The sequence below is a fragment of the Phlebotomus papatasi genome, chromosome 2 (genome assembly GCF_024763615.1).
Source record: "Phlebotomus papatasi isolate M1 chromosome 2, Ppap_2.1, whole genome shotgun sequence".
Taxonomy (NCBI): domain Eukaryota; kingdom Metazoa; phylum Arthropoda; class Insecta; order Diptera; family Psychodidae; genus Phlebotomus; species Phlebotomus papatasi.
The window spans coordinates 42,798,266-42,819,683 of record NC_077223.1 but is presented as its reverse complement, the minus strand read 5'-3'; the positions used below and the strand labels follow the sequence as shown (position 1 = coordinate 42,819,683).

General features: G+C 37.7%; 4 protein-coding genes and 3 non-coding genes across 8 annotated transcripts in view; 5 read left to right on the top strand and 2 right to left on the bottom strand.

Annotated features, from left to right (window-relative positions):
- Positions 1–13,229, bottom strand: part of LOC129801157 (huntingtin-interacting protein 1) — a 30,694-nt gene extending 17,465 nt beyond the window's left edge. For both annotated transcript variants that reach the window (XM_055845930.1, XM_055845933.1), the window contains exon 1: positions 12,904–13,229. In XM_055845930.1, coding sequence (XP_055701905.1) covers positions 12,904–12,987 — 84 coding nt within the window. In that variant the 5' untranslated portion in view covers positions 12,988–13,229. The remainder of the gene's footprint in view (positions 1–12,903) is intronic.
- LOC129801176 (40S ribosomal protein S12) overlaps positions 1–21,418 on the top strand; it is a 422,333-nt gene that overhangs the window by 220,563 nt on the left and 180,352 nt on the right. The window lies entirely within an intron of this gene.
- On the top strand, positions 13,879–14,429 carry LOC129801177 (mitochondrial import inner membrane translocase subunit Tim10). The gene is made up of 2 exons (XM_055845961.1): positions 13,879–14,102; positions 14,161–14,429. The coding sequence occupies exons 1-2, from the start codon at positions 13,952–13,954 to the stop codon at positions 14,295–14,297; spliced, it is 288 nt and encodes a 95-aa protein (XP_055701936.1). The 5' UTR covers positions 13,879–13,951; the 3' UTR covers positions 14,298–14,429.
- Trnar-acg (transfer RNA arginine (anticodon ACG)) lies at positions 14,495–14,567 on the top strand. Its single transcript has one exon. It is a non-coding gene; the product is annotated as a tRNA-Arg (tRNA).
- On the top strand, positions 14,991–15,063 carry Trnar-acg (transfer RNA arginine (anticodon ACG)). Its single transcript has one exon. It is a non-coding gene; the product is annotated as a tRNA-Arg (tRNA).
- On the top strand, positions 15,278–15,350 carry Trnar-acg (transfer RNA arginine (anticodon ACG)). The gene has a single exon. It is a non-coding gene; the product is annotated as a tRNA-Arg (tRNA).
- LOC129801168 (GPI mannosyltransferase 1) lies at positions 15,348–21,150 on the bottom strand. The gene is made up of 2 exons (XM_055845949.1): positions 20,421–21,150; positions 15,348–16,615 (listed from the first exon to the last, which is right to left on the bottom strand). The coding sequence occupies exons 1-2, from the start codon at positions 20,556–20,558 to the stop codon at positions 15,413–15,415; spliced, it is 1,341 nt and encodes a 446-aa protein (XP_055701924.1). The 5' UTR covers positions 20,559–21,150; the 3' UTR covers positions 15,348–15,412.

The window sequence follows — 21,418 nt, the reverse complement described above, 5'->3', positions numbered from 1 at the left end:
AATCTTCAACACCTGTTCAGGACACAACTACAGAAGAATCTTCAACACCTGTTCAGGACACAACTACAGAAGAATTTTCAACAACTGTTCAGGACACAACTACTGAAGACTCTTCAACAACTGTTCAGGACACAACTACTGAAGAATTTTCAACAACTGTTAAGGACACAACTACTGAAGGATCTTCAACAACTACTGGAGAATTTTCAACAACTGTTCAGGACACAACTACTGAAGAATCTTCAACAACTGTTCAGGACACAACTACTGAAGAATTTTCAACAACTGTTCAGGACACAACTACTGAAGAATCTTCGACAACTACTGAAGAATTTTCAACAACTGTTCAGGGCACAACTACTGAAGAATCTTCAACAACTGTTCAGGACACAACTACTGAAGGATCTTCAACAACTGTTCAGGACACAACTACTGAAGAATTTTCAACAACTGTTCAGGACACAACTACTGAAGAACCGTCAACGACTGTACAGGACACAACTACCGAAGAATCTTCGACAACTACTGAAGACTCTTCAACAACTGTTCAGGACACAACTACTGAAGAATCTTCAACAACTGTACAGGATACAACTACTAAAGAATCTTCAACAACTGTTCAGGACACAACTACTGAAGAATCTTCAACAACTGTTCAGGACACAACTACTGAAGAATCTTCAACAACTGTTCAGGACACAACTACTGAAGAATCTTCAACAACTGTTCAGGACACAACTACTGAAGAATCTTCAACAACTGTTCAGGACACAACTACTGAAGAATCTTCAACAACTGTTCAGGACACAATTACTGAAGAATCTTCAACAACTGTACAGGATACAACTACTAAAGAATCTTCAACAACTGTTCAGGACACAACTACAGAAGAATCTTCAACAACTGTTCAGGACACAACTACAGAAGAATCTTCAACAACTGTTCAGGACACAACTACTGAAGACTCTTCAACAACTGTTCAGGATACAACTACTGAAGAATTTTCAACAACTGTTCAGGACACAACTACTGAAGAATCTTCGACAACTACTGAAGAATCTTCAACAACTGTTCAGGATACAACTACTGAAGAATCTTCAACAACTGTTCAGGACACAACTACTGAAGAATCGTCAACGACTGTACAGGACACAACTACCGAAGAATCTTCGACAACTACTGAAGAATCTTCAACAACTGATCAGGACACAAATACTGAAGAATTTTCAACAACTGTTCAGGACACAACTACTGAAGAATTTTCAACAACTGTTCAGGACACAACTACCGAAGAATCTTCAACAACTACTGAAGAATCTTCAACAACTGTTCAGGATACAACTACTGAAGAATCTTCACCAACTGTTCAGGACACAACTACTGTAGAATCTTCAACAACTGTTCAGGACACAACTACTGAAGACTCTTCAACAACTGTTCAGGACACAACTACTGAAGAATCTTCAACAACTGTTCAGGACACAACTACTGAAGAATCTTCGACAACTACTGAAGAATCTTCAACAACTGTTCAGGATACAACTACTGAAGAATCTTCAACAACTGTTCGGGACACAACTACTGAAGAATCTTCAACAACTGTTCAGGACACAACTGCTGAAGAATTTTCAACAACTGTTCAGGACACAACTACTGAAGGATCTTCAACAACTGTTCAGGACACAACTACTGAAGAATCGTCAACAACTGTACAGGACACAACTACCGAAGAATCTTCGACAACTACTGAAGAATCTTCAACAACTGATCAGGACACAAATACTGAAGAATTTTCAACAACTGTTCAGGACACAACTACTGAAGAATTTTCAACAACTGTTCAGGACACAACTACTGAAGAATCTTCAACAACTACTGAAGAATCTTCAACAACTGTTCAGGATACAACTACTGAAGAATCTTCAACAACTGATCAGGACACAAATACTGAAGAATTATCAACAACTGTTCAGGACTCAACTACTGTAGAATTTTCAACAACTGTTCAGGACACAACTACTGAAGAATCTTCAACAACTGTTCAGGACACAACTACTGAAGACTCTTCAACAACTGTTCAGGACACAACTACTGAAGAATCTTCAACAACTGTTCAGGACACAACTACTGAAGAATCTTCAACAACTGTACAGGATACAACTACAGAAGAATCTTCAACACCTGTTCAGGACACAACTACAGAAGAATCTTCAACAACTGTTCAGGACACAACTACAGAAGAATCTTCAACACCTGTTCAGGACACAACTACAGAAGAATCTTCAACAACTGTTCAGGATACAACTACTAAAGAATCTTCAACAACTGTTCAGGACACAACTACTGAAGAATCTTCAACAACTGTTCAGGACACAACTACTGAAGAATCTTCGACAACTACTGAAGAATCTTCAACAACTGTTCAGGACACAACTACGGAAGAATCCTCAACAACTGTTCAGGACACAACTACTGAAGAATCTTCGACAACTACTGAAGAATCTTCAACAACTGTTCAGGATACAACTACTGAAGAATCTTCAACAACTGTACAGGATACAACTACTAAAGAATCTTCAACAACTGTTCAGGACACAACTACAGAAGAATCTTCAACAACTGTTCAGGACACAACTACTGTAGAATTTTCAACAACTGTTCAGGACACAACTACTGAAGACTCTTCAACAACTGTTCAGGACACAACTACTGAAGAATCTTCAACAACTGTTCAGGACACAACTACTGAAGAATCTTCGACAACTACTGAAGAATCTTCAACAACTGTTCAGGATACAACTACTGAAGAATCTTCAACAACTGTTCAGTACACAACTACTGAAGAATTTTCAACAACTGTTCAGGACACAACTACTGAAGAATCTTCAACAACTGTTCAGGACACAACTACTGAAGAATCTTCAACAAGTGTTCAGGACACGACTACTGAAGAATTTTCAACAACTGTTCAGGACACAACTACTGAAGAATCTTCGACAACTACTGAAGAATTTTCAACAACTGTTCAGGACACAACTACTGAAGAATCTTCAACAACTGTTCAGGACACAACTACTGAAGAATCTTCAACAACTGTTCAGGACACAACTACTGAAGGATCTTCAACATCTGTTCAGGACACAACTACTGAAGAATTTTCAACAACTGTTCAGGACACAACTACTGAAGAATCGTCAACGACTGTACAGGACACAACTACAGAAGAATCTTCAACAACTGTTCAGGACACAACTACTGAAGAATCTTCAACAACTGTTCAGGACACAACTACTGAAGGATCTTCAACATCTGTTCAGGACACAACTACTGAAGAATTTTCAACAACTGTTCAGGACACAACTACTGAAGAATCGTCAACGACTGTACAGGACACAACTACAGAAGAATCTTCAACAACTGTTCAGGACACAACTACAGAAGAATCTTCAACAACTACTGAAGAATCTTCAACAACTGTTCAGGATACAACTACTGAAGAATCTTCAACAACTGTTCAGGACACAACTACTGAAGACTCTTCAACAACTGTTCAGGACACAACTACTGAAGAATCTTCAACAACTGTTCAGGACACAACTACTGAAGAATCTTCGACAACTACTGAAGAATCTTCAACAACTGTTCAGGATACAACTACAGAAGAATCTTCAACACCTGTTCAGGACACAACTACAGAAGAATCTTCAACAACTGTTCAGGATACAACTACTGAAGAATCTTCAACAACTGTTCAGGACACAACTACTGAAGAATCTTCAACAACTGTTCAGGACACAACTACTGAAGAATCTTCGACAACTACTGAAGAATCTTCAACAACTGTTCAGGACACAACTACGGAAGAATCCTCAACAACTGTTCAGGACACAACTACTGAAGAATCTTCGACAACTACTGAAGAATCTTCAACAACTGTTCAGGATACAACTACTGAAGAATCTTCAACAACTGTACAGGATACAACTACTAAAGAATCTTCAACAACTGTTCAGGACACAACTACAGAAGAATCTTCAACAACTGTTCAGGACACGACTACTGTAGAATTTTCAACAACTGTTCAGGACACAACTACTGAAGACTCTTCAACAACTGTTCAGGACACAACTACTGAAGAATCTTCAACAACTGTTCAGGACACAACTACTGAAGAATCTTCGACAACTACTGAAGAATCTTCAACAACTGTTCAGGACACAACTACAGAAGAATCTTCAACAACTGTTCAGGACACAACTACAGAAGAATCTTCAACACCTGTTCAGGACACAACTACAGAAGAATCTTCAACAACTGTTCAGGATACAACTACTAAAGAATCTTCAACAACTGTTCAGGACACAACTACTGAAGAATCTTCAACAACTGTTCAGGACACAACTACTGAAGAATCTTCGACAACTACTGAAGAATCTTCAACAACTGTTCAGGACACAACTACGGAAGAATCCTCAACAACTGTTCAGGACACAACTACTGAAGAATCTTCGACAACTACTGAAGAATCTTCAACAACTGTTCAGGATACAACTACTGAAGAATCTTCAACAACTGTACAGGATACAACTACTAAAGAATCTTCAACAACTGTTCAGGACACAACTACAGAAGAATCTTCAACAACTGTTCAGGACACAACTACTGTAGAATTTTCAACAACTGTTCAGGACACAACTACTGAAGACTCTTCAACAACTGTTCAGGACACAACTACTGAAGAATCTTCAACAACTGTTCAGGACACAACTACTGAAGAATCTTCGACAACTACTGAAGAATCTTCAACAACTGTTCAGGATACAACTACTGAAGAATCTTCAACAACTGTTCAGTACACAACTACTGAAGAATTTTCAACAACTGTTCAGGACACAACTACTGAAGAATCTTCAACAACTGTTCAGGACACAACTACTGAAGAATCTTCAACAAGTGTTCAGGACACGACTACTGAAGAATTTTCAACAACTGTTCAGGACACAACTACTGAAGAATCTTCGACAACTACTGAAGAATTTTCAACAACTGTTCAGGACACAACTACTGAAGAATCTTCAACAACTGTTCAGGACACAACTACTGAAGAATCTTCAACAACTGTTCAGGACACAACTACTGAAGGATCTTCAACATCTGTTCAGGACACAACTACTGAAGAATTTTCAACAACTGTTCAGGACACAACTACTGAAGAATCGTCAACGACTGTACAGGACACAACTACAGAAGAATCTTCAACAACTGTTCAGGACACAACTACTGAAGAATCTTCAACAACTGTTCAGGACACAACTACTGAAGGATCTTCAACATCTGTTCAGGACACAACTACTGAAGAATTTTCAACAACTGTTCAGGACACAACTACTGAAGAATCGTCAACGACTGTACAGGACACAACTACAGAAGAATCTTCAACAACTGTTCAGGACACAACTACAGAAGAATCTTCAACAACTACTGAAGAATCTTCAACAACTGTTCAGGATACAACTACTGAAGAATCTTCAACAACTGTTCAGGACACAACTACTGAAGACTCTTCAACAACTGTTCAGGACACAACTACTGAAGAATCTTCAACAACTGTTCAGGACACAACTACTGAAGAATCTTCGACAACTACTGAAGAATCTTCAACAACTGTTCAGGATACAACTACCGAAGAATCTCCAACAACTGTTCAGGACACAACTACTGAAGAATCGTCAACGACTGTACAGGACACAACTACCGAAGAATCTTCGACAACTACTGAAGAATCTTCAACAACTGATCATGACACAAATACTGAAGAATTTTCAACAACTGTTCAGGACACAACTACTGAAGAATCTTCAACAACTGTTCAGGATACAATTACTGAAGAATCTTCAACAACTGATCAGGACACAAATACTGAAGAATTTTCAACAACTGTTCAGGATACAACTACTGAAGAATCTTCAACAACTGTTCAGGACACAACTACTGAAGACTCTTCAACAACTGTTCAGGACACAACTACTGAAGAATCTTCAACAACTGTACAGGATACAACTACTGAAGAATCTTCAACAACTGTTCAGGACACAACTACAGAAGAATCTTCAACAACTGTTCAGGACACAACTACTGAAGAATCTTCGACAACTACTGAAGAATCTTCAACAACTGTTCAGGATACAACTACTGAAGAATCTCCAACAACTGTTCAGGACACAACTACTGAAGAATCGTCAACGACTGTACAGGACACAACTACCGAAGAATCTTCGACAACTACTGAAGAATCTTCAACAACTGATCATGACACAAATACTGAAAAATTTTCAACAACTGTTCAGGACACAACTACTGAAGAATTTTCAACAACTGTTCAGGACACAACTACTGAAGAATTTTCAACAACTGTTCAGGACACAACTACTGAAGAATTTTCAACAACTGTTCAGGACACAACTACTGAAGAATCTTCAACAACTGTTCAGGATACAACTACTGAAGAATCTTCAACAACTGATCAGGACACACATACTGAAGAATTTTCAACAACTGTTCAGGATACAACTACTGTAGAATTTTCAACAACTGTTCAGGACACAACTACTGAAGAATCTTCAACAACTGTTCAGGACACAACTACTGAAGAATCTTCGACAACTACTGAAGAATCTTCAACAACTGTTCAGGATACAACTACTGAAGAATCTTCAACAACTGATCAGGACACAAATACTGAAGAATTTTCAACAACTGTTCAGGACTCAACTACTGTAGAATTTTCAACAACTGTTCAGGACACAACTACTGAAGACTCTTCAACAACTGTTCAGGACACAACTACTGAAGAATCTTCAACAACTGTTCAGGACACAACTACTGAAGACTCTTCAACAACTGTTCAGGACACAACTACTGAAGAATCTTCAACAACTGTACAGGATACAACTACTAAAGAATCTTCAACAACTGTTCAGGACACAACTACTGAAGAATCTTCAACAACTGTACAGGATACAACTACTGAAGAATCTTCAACAACTGTTCAGGACACAACTACTGAAGAATCGTCAAAGACTGTACAGGACACAACTACCGAAGAATCTTCGACAACTACTGAAGAATCTTCAACAACTGATCAGGACACAAATACTGAAGAATTTTCAACAACTGTTCAGGACACAACTACTGAAGAATTTTCAACAACTGTTCAGGACACAACTACTGAAGAATCTTCGACAACTACTGAAGAATCTTCAACAACTGTTCAGGATACAACTACTGAAGAATCTTCAACAACTGATCAGGACACAAATACTGAAGAATTTTCAACAACTGTTCAGGACTCAACTACTGTAGAATTTTCAACAACTGTTCAGGACACAACTACTGAAGACTCTTCAACAACTGTTCAGGACACAACTACTGAAGAATCTTCAACAACTGTTCAGGACACAACTACTGAAGACTCTTCAACAACTGTTCAGGACACAACTACTGAAGAATCTTCAACAACTGTATAGGATACAACTACTAAAGAATCTTCAACAACTGTTCAGGACACAACTACTGAAGAATCTTCAACAACTGTTCAGGATACAACTACAGAAGAATCTTCAACAACTGTTCAGGACACAACTACAGAAGAATCTTCAACACCTGTTCAGGACACAACTACAGAAGAATCTTCAACAACTGTTCAGGATACAACTACTAAAGAATCTTCAACAACTGTTCAGGACACAACTACTGAAGAATCTTCAACAACTGTTCAGGACACAACTACTGAAGAATCTTCGACAACTACTGAAGAATCTTCAACAACTGTTCAGGAAACAACTACGGAAGAATCCTCAACAACTGTTCAGGACACAACTACTGAAGAATCTTCGACAACTACTGAAGAATCTTCAACAACTGTTCAGGATACAACTACTGAAGAATCTTCAACAACTGTACAGGATACAACTACTAAAGAATCTTCAACAACTGTTCAGGACACAACTACAGAAGAATCTTCAACAACTGTTCAGGACACAACTACTGTAGAATTTTCAACAACTGTTCAGGACACAACTACTGAAGACTCTTCAACAACTGTTCAGGACACAACTACTGAAGAATCTTCAACAACTGTTCAGGACACAACTACTGAAGAATCTTCGACAACTACTGAAGAATCTTCAACAACTGTTCAGGATACAACTACTGAAGAATCTTCAACAACTGTTCAGTACACAACTACTGAAGAATTTTCAACAACTGTTCAGGACACAACTACTGAAGAATCTTCAACAACTGTTCAGGACACAACTACTGAAGAATCTTCAACAAGTGTTCAGGACACGACTACTGAAGAATTTTCAACAACTGTTCAGGACACAACTACTGAAGAATCTTCGACAACTACTGAAGAATTTTCAACAACTGTTCAGGACACAACTACTGAAGAATCTTCAACAACTGTTCAGGACACAACTACTGAAGAATCTTCAACAACTGTTCAGGACACAACTACTGAAGGATCTTCAACATCTGTTCAGGACACAACTACTGAAGAATTTTCAACAACTGTTCAGGACACAACTACTGAAGAATCGTCAACGACTGTACAGGACACAACTACAGAAGAATCTTCAACAACTGTTCAGGACACAACTACTGAAGAATCTTCAACAACTGTTCAGGACACAACTACTGAAGGATCTTCAACATCTGTTCAGGACACAACTACTGAAGAATTTTCAACAACTGTTCAGGACACAACTACTGAAGAATCGTCAACGACTGTACAGGACACAACTACAGAAGAATCTTCAACAACTGTTCAGGACACAACTACAGAAGAATCTTCAACAACTACTGAAGAATCTTCAACAACTGTTCAGGATACAACTACTGAAGAATCTTCAACAACTGTTCAGGACACAACTACTGAAGACTCTTCAACAACTGTTCAGGACACAACTACTGAAGAATCTTCAACAACTGTTCAGGACACAACTACTGAAGAATCTTCGACAACTACTGAAGAATCTTCAACAACTGTTCAGGATACAACTACCGAAGAATCTCCAACAACTGTTCAGGACACAACTACTGAAGAATCGTCAACGACTGTACAGGACACAACTACCGAAGAATCTTCGACAACTACTGAAGAATCTTCAACAACTGATCATGACACAAATACTGAAGAATTTTCAACAACTGTTCAGGACACAACTACTGAAGAATCTTCAACAACTGTTCAGGATACAATTACTGAAGAATCTTCAACAACTGATCAGGACACAAATACTGAAGAATTTTCAACAACTGTTCAGGATACAACTACTGAAGAATCTTCAACAACTGTTCAGGACACAACTACTGAAGACTCTTCAACAACTGTTCAGGACACAACTACTGAAGAATCTTCAACAACTGTACAGGATACAACTACTGAAGAATCTTCAACAACTGTTCAGGACACAACTACAGAAGAATCTTCAACAACTGTTCAGGACACAACTACTGAAGAATCTTCGACAACTACTGAAGAATCTTCAACAACTGTTCAGGATACAACTACTGAAGAATCTCCAACAACTGTTCAGGACACAACTACTGAAGAATCGTCAACGACTGTACAGGACACAACTACCGAAGAATCTTCGACAACTACTGAAGAATCTTCAACAACTGATCATGACACAAATACTGAAAAATTTTCAACAACTGTTCAGGACACAACTACTGAAGAATTTTCAACAACTGTTCAGGACACAACTACTGAAGAATTTTCAACAACTGTTCAGGACACAACTACTGAAGAATTTTCAACAACTGTTCAGGACACAACTACTGAAGAATCTTCAACAACTGTTCAGGATACAACTACTGAAGAATCTTCAACAACTGATCAGGACACACATACTGAAGAATTTTCAACAACTGTTCAGGATACAACTACTGTAGAATTTTCAACAACTGTTCAGGACACAACTACTGAAGAATCTTCAACAACTGTTCAGGACACAACTACTGAAGAATCTTCGACAACTACTGAAGAATCTTCAACAACTGTTCAGGATACAACTACTGAAGAATCTTCAACAACTGATCAGGACACAAATACTGAAGAATTTTCAACAACTGTTCAGGACTCAACTACTGTAGAATTTTCAACAACTGTTCAGGACACAACTACTGAAGACTCTTCAACAACTGTTCAGGACACAACTACTGAAGAATCTTCAACAACTGTTCAGGACACAACTACTGAAGACTCTTCAACAACTGTTCAGGACACAACTACTGAAGAATCTTCAACAACTGTACAGGATACAACTACTAAAGAATCTTCAACAACTGTTCAGGACACAACTACTGAAGAATCTTCAACAACTGTACAGGATACAACTACTGAAGAATCTTCAACAACTGTTCAGGACACAACTACTGAAGAATCGTCAAAGACTGTACAGGACACAACTACCGAAGAATCTTCGACAACTACTGAAGAATCTTCAACAACTGATCAGGACACAAATACTGAAGAATTTTCAACAACTGTTCAGGACACAACTACTGAAGAATTTTCAACAACTGTTCAGGACACAACTACTGAAGAATCTTCGACAACTACTGAAGAATCTTCAACAACTGTTCAGGATACAACTACTGAAGAATCTTCAACAACTGATCAGGACACAAATACTGAAGAATTTTCAACAACTGTTCAGGACTCAACTACTGTAGAATTTTCAACAACTGTTCAGGACACAACTACTGAAGACTCTTCAACAACTGTTCAGGACACAACTACTGAAGAATCTTCAACAACTGTTCAGGACACAACTACTGAAGACTCTTCAACAACTGTTCAGGACACAACTACTGAAGAATCTTCAACAACTGTACAGGATACAACTACTAAAGAATCTTCAACAACTGTTCAGGACACAACTACTGAAGAATCTTCAACAACTGTTCAGGATACAACTACTGAAGAATCTTCAACAACTGTTCAGGACACAACTACTGAAGAATCGTCAAAGACTGTACAGGACACAACTACCGAAGAATCTTCGACAACTACTGAAGAATCTTCAACAACTGATCAGGACACAAATACTGAAGAATTTTCAACAACTGTTCAGGACACAACTACTGAAGAATTTTCAACAACTGTTCAGGACGCAACTACTGAAGAATCTTCGACAACTACTGAAGAATCTTCGACAACTACTGAAGAATCTTCAACAACTGTTCAGGATACAACTACTGAAGAATCTTCAACAACTGATCAGGACACAAATACTGAAGAATTTTCAACAACTGTTCAGGACTCAACTACTGTAGAATTTTCAACAACTGTTCAGGACACAACTACTGAAGACTCTTCAACAACTGTTCAGGACACAACTACTGAAGAATCTTCAACAACTGTTCAGGACACAACTACTGAAGACTCTTCAACAACTGTTCAGGACACAACTACTGAAGAATCTTCAACAACTGTACAGGATACAACTACTAAAGAATCTTCAACAACTGTTCAGGACACAACTACTGAAGAATCTTCAACAACTGTTCAGGACACAACTACCGAAGAATCTTCAACATCTGTACAAGACACAAGTACTGAAGAATCTTCAACAACTGTTCAGGAAACAACTACCCAGAATTCATCAACCAGCGGAATACAAGAATCTACGACAATGAGCACTGATAGTGCTACTACGGTTACTACTGAAGCTCCAATTGCAGAAAAATCAGCCACAGTTATTCAGGTGGGTGTAGCTGCAGTAGCTTTAATCGTGGTTATGTTTGTTTTTGTTGTCTTGTTACCAAAAATTGTAACTGCAGCTGGACCCATATTATTGGCTTAATATGAATAAAAGAACTAATCAAACTAATTCGGCTTTAAAATTAAATTAACTACAGCAAGTACTGGTCTCAGATGTAGTGCACTGTTAATTTTTCATGTAAACGGTATTTATTTTTATTGTAACTCGTAAAATATTAATCTTACCTCTCTCTTTTGATTTTTACAATACACACACATAAACATACTTCTCAAAACGTTATGAAATTGAATGAATTTTTTTTATTTGGGAAATTTTATGCAGGTGCTCAAACGAATTCTCTTTTAGAAGTTATACAAACTTAGTCTGATTCCCCTCGAGAGCATCGAAGAGAAATGTGAAGGTCTTATCGCGATAATTTGCACTTATTAGTTACAGAGAGGAGCAACTCGTTGAGAATCGCTCTGTTGCCTCCTGTCTCTCAACTGATTTAATTAATATGCACTTTGTTAGAAACAATTTGCTAAAGGTGAATCATTTTCATTCACGATCGACTTCTAAAATTATGTTGCAAATTTGATAAATTTAACGCCAATATATTCGCATGCTCAAAGCAATTTAGAATCCCTAATTGAAGTGCCGTTCAGTGATTTGATTAGTAAAAATTAATTCACAGCACGCAAGACGATTTTTCGTGTTTATATATATTGGTGTTTCAGTTAGGAAATCATTTATATTTTGGTGGAATTTTAATACTTCTGGATTGTCTTTATTTCTTTAAATTTTTCTGCTGATGCAGATACACCCTGTACCTGAAATTTTGCAATTTGCGCGCATTTTTCTACAAAGCATTTCCCAATCGAGCAAATTCACAAAAGCCACTGAAAAACACCGTGTTTATATGAGTGACTGTGCGTATCTCTGAAGAGAGTGGAGTGCGTTAGAAATGTGGTCAGAGGAAGTTGTGAATGAATAAATATAGATGAATGAAACATGAGTGTGGGCGAAAAAAAAAACGAGCAATACAATTGAGTGCAAGCAGAGTGTTGCAGCCACACCCGGACACCCAAGAAGCCCAAGAACATTGATTTAGAAGTGAACAACTCACCAGGCATTTGAGAAATTGTTCCTGTTCAATCTCCGCATGGGATTTCTTCGGCTGTAGGACTCGAGGTAGAGGAATTGAGGCCATAATTGTGATGTTTACGAAGTTTTCCCACTCTCAAAAATACTTTGAAATATATTCGACAATTTCCAGTGGATCACCCCACGGATCCTCCACCACAATTCCACTTCACAACACTTTGGCTTGAATTAATCTTGAGAAAGAAACACTCCGTGGTTTTTTTTTATTGTCGTGAAAAGTGTTTTTCGTCACGGTCAGTCTAACGAGTCTAACAAACCGCAAAATGATCAGAAAACAGCACACAAAACTGCTTTTTTCTATTCCGGAAAAAATGCAATTTGACATCAATATCCTCCAGCGCCATCTACGATTGTCTTACAAAAAAAGCAGTCATTCCGCTGAATATGGATTTTCTCGAACCTTTTGACTTGATTATAGCCGATAAAGGTGGATAATGAAAGTAAATAATCTAATAACTTTTTTAATTATAGATTTTTGTCTGAAATTTTGTGATATTGTAGGAAAATATTGAGAAAAACATTTGGGTTGTGAGCACCGCCAAAAAGTGCAGCTGTCAAAATCATGTGGTGTCTTGAAGGCGTGTGTGTATGAATAAGAATTTTCCCATGAAACTTGGAAAATTAGGAAAAATTGGCGTTGGTTGGTGAGTATTATTGCCAGGGGAGATCCTTTTCACATCTTCTTATGGGACTCTTTGTGAATTAGTTGAAAAATCCGTAAAATATTGCAAATTACGAATAGTATCGCTATTTCATCACCTGTTGAGGTTATGTTTGGGGTTTTTCCTGACCACTTTTGTGTTTTTTTGCCTTTCAGGACAGTGATTACAGCAACTGGAGTGTATGCATTTGTTCTCTCGAAACGTTCAATAGACAAGCACCGTCATGAGAGTATGAAAGTGCGAGAGCGCATGAAGAAAGCCAATTACGGAGATTACACACCAAGTACCCGGAAGTTTGATTGACTCTGAGATTCCTCGAGAGAGTTTCCAAAGAAAATATTTTAAAGAATGGCAGCCGCACAGCTAAAGCCTGCAGAGCAGGCCAAATTGCAATTGATGCAAGAGATGGAGATTGAAATGATGTCAGATTTGTACAATAGAATGACCAATGCATGCCACAGGAAGTGCATACCACCGAAATACAATGATGCAGAACTTGGTAAGCTCTCCGAGGATCTTATTGAAAAAAAAGATGACTGATGATTAAATTCTTTCAGGGAAAGGGGAGAATGTTTGCATCGATCGCTGTGTAGCAAAGTTCCTTGATATTCACGAACGCATTGGCAAGAAGTTGACTGCAATGTCTGTCCAGGATGAAGATTTAATGAAGAAAATGGGCCAAGAGGCCAAATAGTGAATTTGGTAGCATTTCCCTAGTGATAAATATTTCTCAAAATATAGCTTGGTAAACTCACAATTGTACAATTGATCTTCCGTGTACAGAGAATTTCCTCCATAAAGAAATAATCATAAAATCATCTCGAAATCTATTTTTGACCTCAAGCGTGATAAGAGAAATCGGGGCATTTGGTTGACTGATTGATGCCGTGAGGTCCTGTGGCGCAATGGATAACGCGTCTGACTACGGATCAGAAGATTCCAGGTTCGACTCCTGGCAGGATCGTTTTTGGATTCCTTTTGATGATCGTTCTTTTTTATTAGAAACACAAAAGACACCATCAATGTATTCCCTTTGACTGGAGGATCACTGAGATGGTAAGTTTTCTACGAGTGTGATCTAGTTACCTTTTTTTATCCAAACATTTTGTCCAAAAAAATAGCCTACTTTTCCAATTCGATGATCTCTTCAAGGATAAACAGTTCTAAAATGGTTTCTTCAGGAAGAATGAAACTTACAGGAATTTCTTATCAGAAAACCGGATAGGCAAGTAAGTTTTTAGAACAATGACCTCGTAATATTTAAAAATTAGAAATAATTAAATAAATAAATAAAATAATGAAAAATCCGTCAGTTACACTTCTCATAATTTAAAATCAAAAAACCTACTGAGAATATATTGAACATCTTGTTGAGGCACTTGCATATGGTCCTGTGGCGCAATGGATAACGCGTCTGACTACGGATCAGAAGATTCCAGGTTCGACTCCTGGCAGGATCGACTTTTTCCACCTTTTTTTCTCATTCTAAGTATAATTTTATCTTGATTATTCACTTCTATTATGCAAATATTCTCTCCAAAACTGAATAAAATTGTTTAAAATCCAAGCGCTTTCTATAAATTTCTGCAATAATCTTCAAGAATTCATTTGGAACACCCTGTAACACATGAGTCATCTTTTAATATACAGCAAATTGGCGTGTTGATGACGTGTGGTCCTGTGGCGCAATGGATAACGCGTCTGACTACGGATCAGAAGATTCCAGGTTCGACTCCTGGCAGGATCGATTTTTTTCTCTTTATTTATTTTTTATTCAGACACTACATAATTTTTTTCTACCATTTGTATCTATTTTTGCTTGACTGCAAAATCCATTGGTGTATCATAATTCGCGATGAGACGCTGCAGAATAAAAATGTTGACACTGAAGAACATTAATCCCTGAAGCCAGATAAATTCAAAAGTATTCCATCCTTTAAATTCCAGCAAATAAGCCGGAAGTAGCCATGCAGCCTGTCCTAAGAACCACAAAACTGTGTACGCCACAGCAGATTTAGCTCCCATCCTTGTCACATTTTTCGTAGAAATGGGCAATAAGGCCAGAAACCAAATAAAATACTGTGATGTCACCACAGAATTAAATGTAACCATCGTAAAAGCCTGAGCAAAGAGGCAAAAGGACAAACTCTGACGACTCCTACCAAACACCAAAGACAGCATCAGAAGCACTAGTATCCCTGGAGTTGCAGTAAAAACTTTATCGAGAGCACTTCCTGCCACATTCCACCTCAAGTACTGCATATAGAAGAACACTGAAAAATTATGACGAGTATCCTTCCTCGTTAAATGGTACAAATACGTCTCATGGATGAATTCCTGACCGTACATCCCATAGAAAAGTCCAGTGAGACTCACAAGAGCCCCAATTGTTCCCAGCACAAGAGCCACTTGTCTCCTGTTCGGCATTAAATCCTTCAGTGCACGAAAAGAATTTCCCGAAACACTGAGATAGTAGGGCAGACTAAATGCCAGTGGGAATAGGCGTAAGTGAATGGAGATACCATGAAAAATGCCAGCAAGAAAACAATTTCCCACGGATATTTTGGGTTTTTGCACAAAATGCAGTGCCAAGAGGATGAAAAAGCTGGCAATTGCATCACCATTTCCTCTTGTGGCAATCACCATCGTCAGAGGATTGTACAACCACAAATAGGCACTCAACTGACCCATTCGGGATTTTCTCCTCTTCACAGTCACTGTCACAGCTTCCTCCATTTTTGCTTTAGCTCCCTTCTTCTTCGCCCTTTCCGGTAAAGCCTCCACCATCATCTGTGCATTCTTCTGGTAAATCATCATGTACTCATCATCCACAATGCTGCGAATGAGGATTCCAACAGCGAGATCAAAGAGTACAAAAAGGAATTTACCGGCATTGCGATTAACCAAATGATTAGGAAGGACAATGTAGGCCAGAAGAGGTGAATAGCGAAATGTATGACGACGATAGGGGCTGCTTCCGTTCAAGACCTGAGCAGCACCATCAGTAATCACCTGAAAAAAAATCAATTTTTACAAATTAATTTAAAAAGAATTTCATCAAAAAATGGGGCAAAAGTTTATGCGAGAATGCTAGTGATAAGTCTAGGTCAGCTTATTGTAGATGAGATTCTTAAAATGAGTCAAATCAAATTGCGTGCAAATTCAATTTGGAGCTGAAGTTGGGATATGTTATGAAGTTATTTTAGATTTAGATTTATTTAGATTTAGATTTATTAAAAATAAGAATGTCTATACAGAGTATTTTACATTCTACAAAAAAAAAAACGAAAGTCTGAGGTCCAAAAACAAAGAATACAAAATAGAAGAAAACAGCTAAGCAGCTCTAAAAGAAACAAAGTCCAGAAGAAGTCTCTGCCTCTCTATCCTTGGGAGAGTATTCCAAATGGAAATACCCGCCACAAAAAGAGTTTCATGAAAGAGATGGCTCCTCGACAACGGCACGGTCAGGCACGAAGCCCTGACAGATGAGTCCACATCAAGAAGCTCAGCCAGGTAATTAGGAGTGGCAGTCTGCAGTAAACGCGTGATAAAAGTAGTGATTCTGGATCGGAGGTAAGTGAAAAGCGGACAACCAAGAGCGGCATTCGCATGAGCAGAGATATTAGTCATACTTTCGCAGATCAAAGACATACCTGACACAGGAGTTATAGCTCAAGACGTCGTCTATTCAGACGACGTCTTGAGTCAGTGTCACAGAAATAAAAGAGCTCCACAGCATAAAGAAAGTGTGGAACAAGGGAGCGGACCAAGAGCAAGCGAATATCTTCTGGTGTGTAAAAAGCAACTCTACGTAGAGTGTAAAGAGCAAAATTAACCTTACGGCAGATAGCAGAGACATGATCATGCCATGTAAGAGTGTCATTAAAAATGACACCAAGATTCCGAGCATGATCTGATACAGGGATAGACTCGCCAGAGAGTAAAACGGGGCTAGGGGACGGCTTAGTTTGCCTATTTCCAATCACAAGGAAAAGGGACTTTTTGGGATTGAGAACCAATCCATTAGAAACAGCCCAGTTCTCTACCATGGACGGTCAGGCTATTATTTTGAATCACGTTTGTGAAATAAATCCAATTTTTTGCATTTAAAACCAAAAAAACAATAGATCCTTTCAAATTCAGAATTTTGGAGATGAAATTTATAATCCGGATTTTAACATCAGACGAGTGCTGCTAGGTAAAGCGGTACTGTCTGATGAAGACCTATCGATTGGAGCCGCCCTGTTTAATGGAGTTTATCCGAAAAACGGGCTTGCTTGAAACATCTTTCTCTTAACAGGATTTAATTTAACCGGGGATGCACAATGGGCCCAAAAGGAGGCCTGGGTGCAGCGGTTCCGCGAGGAACCGCCCCCACTGTAATCTTATCTAATCTAATCCGGATTTTAGAGCAATTCGATCATGATACTGTATACAATCATGAAAGTCGAGTGAATTTTTCCGAAGAACAATATTAAGGGAAGGTAAGCAATATTCTTACATTTTCTCGAGCACAATTTTCAAGATTTTTTTCTCACTAAATGGTAAAATAGAGAATAAATTGCGCCACATAAGACCATATCAAAAAATTCTCTGATCTTTTCAGTTTCAATGCCTTTTTTGGCTGAGATTCTTTACAATCTCACCGTGCTTTCACACTAGGATTTTTTCAATTTGTAAATTCAATTTAATTTTCAGATGATTTGTTCCTATGCGTTATTTTCCACTAAAAACCAATTGAATTGATAGATCTGCACTTATTTATTAATAAAAACTAATACTTGGTCCAGAAAAACCTGTTTAAATATGTTAAAATACCAAATGTGGTTGTTCAAATAAATTTGATTTCAGCAAATTAAAATGTTATGGCGCTGGCACACCTTTTCAATTGGGTGAATTTCAATCGATTGAAATTTTACCTCCTACTCTTTCAAAGCGAAATAAGATATATGTGTCTCTTTCTGTCAAATGAAAATTGAAATTGAAATTTCAAGTTCAATTTCAATTTTAAATTTTATTTTACAGAAAGAGACACCTAATCTGATTTTACTTTGAAAGAGTAAGAGGTAAAATTTCAATCTGTTGAAATTCACTCAATTGAAAAGGTGTGCCAGCGTTATTAAAATTGCTCATTAATTTCAATTTTATTGCAGTTACACAAGTAGTCTTTTGAAGAAATTTGTTCTTATTAAATTTATTTACTCATAATTAATATTATTTGTGGCGAAAATATAAGATAAGTAGTGTTTTAGTGATAAACTTGCATGAAGTGAAGCTTAAGTATCGGGAGTAATTCATTATGTTCCTCCAAAGCCATTCGAAGGAAATTGTTATATTAAGAAATTTCAGTTGGGAGTTGGGAGGATTTCATGCAGATTTTCAATAAGACTGTATGAGAGTCGCTGCATGAGCCCTTTATAAGACTTTATAAGACATTTTAAGTACTATCACACATTTTCCGGAGTCATTCACAATCAAAAATCTCGCGGCACTATTTAAAATTGAGCAAATTTCTTGCAAAATGCGTCCTGGCTGTGATAATTTTCAAGTAAATTCTAGAAATCTTATTGCTCAATTGGCTCAATTGAATTTAAAAATAAAACGTGAAAAATCCTAGTGTGATAGCACCGCGTTCAACTCGGGTAGCGAGAAAATTCGATTGTGAGTTGAATTTTGAGGGTAAAATCACATCGATCCAATTTAATCCATTCATCCATCCATCATAGAAGTGGACTAATACTGAAAATTAAAAAAGGTGAGTCTTCAAGCAGACCTGCTGTGCTTATTAAAAGTCGTGTAGTATCGGAAATTTTGTGTTGATATTCTAATGTAAATTGCAGATAGACGTGCTGGTAACACTAATCCCGCTGACTCACGGTGCCATGATGAATATTTTTGCTCCAAAAAGACATAATAGAAAGAAAAACTCTCATAAAAATAAATTGTCTTCTTGATATCTTTGTCGGAAGACGGATATCTGTTCACTAAACACAATTTTACTTGAATCTTGCGGAAAATATGAAGCAATTTAAAGAAAATATCATTTCAAATTCCAAACTTCCTAAATCGCGCGCAATTCAACTCGAGAGAGAGATAGAGACACAAATAACTCACTTGACAAACGTCTGGCGGCGCTGCGGTTGCAAAAAATCTCTGAAATGCGACAAAATCTTTTCTATTTTATCCTTATTAGCAGGTCTTGTATCTTCTCGTAATACGTATTTTAGCATTCCTTATTAATCAAAACAGTGTTGTACACAAGGGTTTTTCTCCAACCTATCCTGAATTTTGAGACAGCTCAAAAGAATATAAGTCTTCCAGCTTAAAATTTCATCCCAATGTTTTTGTTGTAATATTGACAATTATTCACAATTAACCCAAATAACTGTATTCAACTAAATTATTAAAAGGTTTTTCTTGTGAAAATGACTTAACTCTAAGGAATTAAACAATTTTCACATTAAAAAATTTTTACGTTCTCTACGTGAATTTTCGCGGCATTTCGAAGAATGCCAACAGGCACCACCAAATTTACTTCGGGTTTTCTTTTAGCTTTAGGAAAACACTAAAGTTGCAATTATCATCCGATCTATATTTTCGAAAACCATTCATATCTCTTAATTTACGATTTATTAAACACGAAACATCGACGAGACGACCGAGAAAGTTTTTTAACTACCCATTTATTAGGGAGTGACGAAACACATTTTGGCAAAGTTTAAGCCCGATCGGAGGACATGAGATTTTTTGCTGATTACAGTTAGAGAAAAATTGTTAAGAATCTCACCTAATTATGAATTTATAAAAAAAAAATTACCTTGTAGTCGACATCTGTGTAGGGCACCTGAGAGTACTGGTCCATAAAATCACCGTACAGTATAAGAGTAATCCTCAGGAGAAAATTGATGGCCAAATGGGTCCCGAAGGACAGTTTCCTGAAGAACACTGCAAACATTTCTTATTAACTTTTTCACTTGGCTTTTAGATTTTAGAGACGTGTCTTCAGACTCTTAGCCTGACGCTCGAGGCAGGACTTGAGGGCATCAAATTCACTCTGACAACTTTTGTGCTTCACATTGAAGTCTTTGGTAACACATGCAGCATACTTGGCAGCTGCTTCACCACACTTTGCCATCAACACCGGATAGTTTCTAAGTCTAGCTTTTGCTTTCTTCACTGATTCCATTGTTTATTTTAATCTCAAAAGGACTAAAAGTTACTTGGGACCCCACTTTGGATGGGGCACACGATCTGTACGGATGAAGGCGTCGTAGATGGGTCTGGAGAAGAATACCAGCAAACAGACTGTTGTCATGCTCACGATAAACACTCTTGGATATTTATTTATCAGAGTACGACGCGGTTGAAGACCCCTTCGGCGATCAGGTTTATCCATTTCCCAAAAATTAATTCTTTTCGCGCTTCTCTAAGTAATTCTTATCGAGTTTTATTCCTGAACAACACAGTGATTCCTTGTGCCACTTCAGGCAACACTGGCGCATTTCCTCTAGAACCTCAAGGCATGCATCCTCCTGAAAGTTGTTTTCTGCAGAGGGATAAAAACGATAAAAATGATAAGAAATGAGTTATGATACCCAGGAACCCGGGACGGGATCCGGGGAATTATGCAACATTTCTACTTCAAATTACCCTTGAGGCACGTCTGAATTTTGCAAGCTGTCAATTTGCAAGGATCCTTCTTAGCCTTAAACATATAATTGACTAGGAAAATGGACTAAAGGACAATAATTTGATAAGAAATCACAATTTTCAGAAGAAAAATTCCAGTGAAACGTCAGCAAATTGGAGGTTATG